We start from the raw sequence: 4,244 nt of genomic DNA, 5'->3' as shown, positions 1-4,244 counted from the left end.
TCTTTATTGTTCTGGCCAAAAGGGTAAAGTTGAAGGAAGCATTTGATCGCATTTTATTGACCCAAATGTAAGCTCGCCGACGAAGCAGACGCAGTGCGGGACGCGGCTGGCGTAGGCCAATCAAGCGGTCCCTCTCTTAAAAAAATCATTGTAGGCCTACACCCCCCCCCCCTTCCCTCAACACAAAATCAGGATAAAAAACCTCGAAAAAATCAGGGAAAACAGAAAAATCGGGTGTACGCTTGTACAGAGTAAAGGACACCTCGGAGCCGGTCCCCGCGCGTAGGACAAAACGCGGGTGTGAGGTCCAGGCCCGCGGGCGTGCAGCATGTGGTGGGAGTTGGGCACGAAAATATTTTGAAATGTTCGGGCACCGTAACAGTAACGCGTACCACTATGGACAGAAAATTAAGTTGGTTTCTATTTCAAATGCAAAATACACTATAGCGGAATACAGGTAACATGCAGAGTACAGGCAGCGGACGCAGCGCGCAGCTTTCGCCATTTTGGCAGCGGTGTGCCTCGAGGACACGGGCCGTGGCGCCGGTATCAGAGGTGCAACGCGCGCAGCGACTTCGGGGCGGGCGGCACCGGGTCCTGGTACGAGCACGAGGGCACTGCAACCACACACAACAGGGGGATGTACTCCACCAACACTGCGACGAGTGTACCATTCGGGAAATATTTCTTTATTTCACGGGCAGCTAAAATAGAATATCATACACTAACATATGAATGCTGTTTCATACCTTTCTCGCGTCACACCTTTACACATTTTACTGTCCCGTCCAGTTTGACGTGCCGGCGGTCCAAGTGCTGGTGCAACGCATCAACGGCCTCGGTAGAGGCCTCGGCGCACAGCGAGCAGCCCTCCGTCTCGGACACGGGGTGCCTGAAGACCATCTTCTGGTAACCGTATATCGCGTGCATTTTTGGCATCGGGGCACGGTCCACCAGGCTCTGGAGCTCCGAGACCAGCCTCGCGGCTTTCCCACATTTAGATTCTGCGGGCAAATGTACGGGTGTCTGTCATTTTTGAGAATTTTTTCAAGATTTTTAAATAAAATTCTCCGAATTTCTCGTGCACAGTTTTCATTGTTTTTAATTTTTTGTGGACATATTTCAATCTTTTCTATTTATTTCTGGAAAAGTTTCGAATTTTTCCGGAAAAAATTAGGGCTGTGAAATACCCAGTCGCTGAGCTTTCCACAGGGAAATTCGACGCAAAGCCCTCGAGGGTGAGCTGCCTTACCGTTGGGGCACGGACAGGGAGATTCTTTACAGAGTTCGTCGCCCACGACGACGACCAACTCGAGGGCGGGGATGGTGGCCGGCATGACCACCTGGAGCACTGCGGGCGGCGGCTTGCACAGGATGAGCGAGCGAAGGCCGGGGAGTCCCGCCAGAGCCGCAGGCAGCTCACTCAGCGATCCAGCGTGCCAGAGGTACTTGTCGGCGTAGGACCCGCCCAGCACGAGACACCGTAGCCGCGACAGCCCGCCCGCCCCCAGGACGTCCAGCGGTATGGGAGGAACGCCGTGTAGCTCGAGGCGTTCCAGGGGGCACGGGGACCGAAAGAAGTTCTCCAGCTGGGAACATCACGGCGGTCAGTACAGCATGACAGAGCTCATGTATCCCCCTTCTGACCCTACACGAACTTTGTTTGTCACAGTGTTTACTTTAGTACAGAGCTGTTGCAAAAGTTTAAATTCAATGTCCAAGTTGATGTTCAACTCCTTTAGCCCGTGGATTCGTCCAAGAGCGGCAGCGTCGCTTGCATTCAAATCTTTGATCTCCAGCCTGCGCAGGTCAGTGGGTAGTCCGTCATCCACGAGATGTACGAGCAGTTGTCGGCCCTTGTTCGAATACATCTTCAGGCAGTCCAGCTGTTTGCTGCAAAGGAAAAGAGGCCAGGAACTAAAATACCTGCTGGAGAATGAGCGTAGCGTAATAAAAAAAAAAACATTTTGTAAACGATATCGAAACGGCAGCGTTAAATCGTTTTCGTTCCGCTTGCGATGGTTTTTCTCGCTGGGTGTCAGTGTCGAGTAAGGGGCGGTACCTACCTGTGTGCTCGGAGCAGTGAGTGGAGACCTTTCAGGCTTCCCTCAGAGTAGGCTGAGTCGGAGTCTGGATCCACAAACACTGAGCGCAGCTTCGGCAGCACCAACTCCTGCGGGTAGGGACGTGGTTAGAAACACCTTAGAGACACGGTGCAGTAACTTGGCCCGCTCTGTCGGCTCAGCGGCGTGCGTCCTTTACCTGTGGCCACAGCGGGATCTGCTTCCTATTAAGATGGACCGACAGCACGACAAGATGCTCGAGCTCCAGCCAGCTGGCATTTTTCAACAGGCTGAAAATGACGTCCAGACCGTCCACGATCACCTCCAGGCACTTCGCCGTCTTGGCGACCTCCCGGATGAGGCTCGAGGATTCCTCAGACGTGAAGGTCGGCATTTCCATGCACAGCATTCGAGGGGGACAAGTGGTGTGGATGCGGCGGTCGCCGTCGAGGCAGCCTACGACTAAACCTTTGGGATCGGGACGCCCGCTGTATTGAAAGGCAATTTTCTTCTTTGTCTTCTGGATGCACACCACCTCCAGAGGAGCGGCCACCCTCAACAGGTCCATCGCATCCGCGATACTTTTGAGCTTGATCTCGCCCCGTTCGCGCCACGGCAGCGTCCTGGTGAGCGCGGCCAGGCGCAGGCAGGTGCGGCCGGCGGCGAACAGGTCCTTGGGGGACAGCTGGGACAGCACCTGCAGCAGCGGCACGTCGGGCAGGTCGAGCAGCAGCTGCGGGCAGAACGAGGGTGACTTAAAAGGGGGGGGGAGGGGGCGATCACCCCCGTTGCCTACTGTAAACTTGAATGTATATCTAAGGTGTCCAGCAGCTGTGCGACATGCGACTGAAATAGCACACCTGTTGGACACCATTGTGTTGGGGTGTTGGGGGCCGCACCACAAGGTGCACCATGCCCAGCCAGCAGCTGTGTTGAAAGTTGCACAGGTTCGAGGGTCGTGCAACTTGAGCCTCGTAGTTCCTGGACACTTCTGATTAACAGTGTAGTGACCACGCGCCACGCGTTGACGCTGCTTGGCCCTACCCTAACCCCTCTCAGTTTGCATTTCCCATGACTGCAAGCCCTACCTGCTCCTGGTGGTCCATGGCGTTGGCTTCCTCTGAAGTCGTCCCGGACGCCTCGGAGTTCCTGGCTGCTTTCTGTGGCCGTCGAGACCCCGTCGGTGTTGGTGGTGCCATCTCCAGCGCGACAGATAAAAGGTAACCTAACCTATAAAACAAGGACAGCGGCCGGCCCGGCGGCGTGTTCGTGTTCACTGCGCGTTGCTGATCCACAGAGTCGCGGTCCGGACGCGTCTTGAAATGTCGGAGAGAAGAGGGTACAACAAAGGTACTAAGGCAGCCCGAAAGGAAATTAAAAGAACGAGGGGTAGCATACTCACGAGTACTAACAGCAAACAAAACACGGCGACTTGTACACAAAAACAAACGCGTTGGGGACGGCGGGGTGGCGGCGCGTGGTGGGACCAAAACATAACAGACAACAACAGCAGACACCGACACCGCCTTCACTATTCGAGTGTATTTACCGTATTTACAGTACACGATGTGCAGTACGTCAAATGACTACCAGTGAGTGTTGACTGGGTGAGAAAGGTGTTTTGCAGAGTTCATTTTTAGACAGTCCCCAAGACTGTCTCTACCGCACCTTGCTCTACCGGTCTCTGCCGGCCCCCTCCCCCCTCCCCCAACTTTCCTCGTTCTACACTTGTTCTTTTGTCGGAGGCATATGGGGAGGCTTGAGACATTTTACCACGTCAATCTCCGGTCAAACCCTCGCAGCGCCGTCTGCTGCGCGCTACCCCTCAACCTCAATCCCGGGCACGAAGGCCCCGGTGCCCGGGCCCCGAGCCCGAGTGGCCCCGAGCTGCGCTATACGGCCGCGGTGGGCGCGGGACGGCGGAGCGGTTTCAAACGTCGCCCCGCGACACCCGGCTCGGCTCTGGCCCATAGACCCCGCCAAGGTCAGGACGCTCACGCTCGCTTTCGGGAAACCTGTGCCGATGCGCAGCCTCCGTTGGCGGCTTCGTGCCGCGGGCCCAGAAACGACATAGACAGCCCACTGGGCGGCAATCTCGACCGAAGTAACGACGTTAAAAGCGTCCGCGACGAAGTCGTTTCGCGACGTTATGCGCTCGCTCAAACCTCTCCGCAATCGGCG

General features: G+C 55.8%; 1 protein-coding gene across 7 annotated transcripts in view; it reads right to left on the bottom strand.

The window, feature by feature from the left end:
• The window catches only part of LOC113213737 (uncharacterized), an 8,959-nt gene extending 5,019 nt beyond the window's left edge, over window positions 1–3,940 (bottom strand). Inside the window, exons 1-8 of one of the 7 annotated variants that reach the window (XM_026432888.2) lie at window positions 3,466–3,571; window positions 3,152–3,379; window positions 2,263–2,817; window positions 2,067–2,173; window positions 1,680–1,893; window positions 1,253–1,589; window positions 750–1,004; window positions 400–617 (exon numbers count right to left, since the gene is read on the bottom strand). In XM_026432888.2, the coding sequence (XP_026288673.2) occupies window positions 760–1,004; window positions 1,253–1,589; window positions 1,680–1,893; window positions 2,067–2,173; window positions 2,263–2,817; window positions 3,152–3,379; window positions 3,466–3,558 (1,779 nt within the window). In that variant the 5' untranslated portion in view covers window positions 3,559–3,571 and the 3' untranslated portion in view covers window positions 400–617; window positions 750–759. Of the gene's footprint in view, window positions 1–399; window positions 618–749; window positions 1,005–1,252; window positions 1,590–1,679; window positions 1,894–2,066; window positions 2,174–2,262; window positions 2,818–3,151; window positions 3,380–3,465; window positions 3,575–3,612; window positions 3,753–3,836 lie in introns of those variants that run through there. The other 6 variants (XM_052265209.1, XM_052265213.1, XM_052265210.1 and 3 more) reach the window with 6 other exon arrangements.
• Between the last annotated feature and the right edge of the window lie 304 nt (window positions 3,941–4,244).

Source organism: Frankliniella occidentalis, unplaced genomic scaffold (assembly GCF_000697945.3).
Source record: "Frankliniella occidentalis isolate FOCC.00 unplaced genomic scaffold, Focc_3.1 Scaffold25, whole genome shotgun sequence".
NCBI lineage: Eukaryota > Metazoa > Arthropoda > Insecta > Thysanoptera > Thripidae > Frankliniella > Frankliniella occidentalis.
The sequence above is the reverse complement of the archived record's forward strand: the minus strand, read 5'-3'. Positions and strand labels throughout refer to the sequence as shown.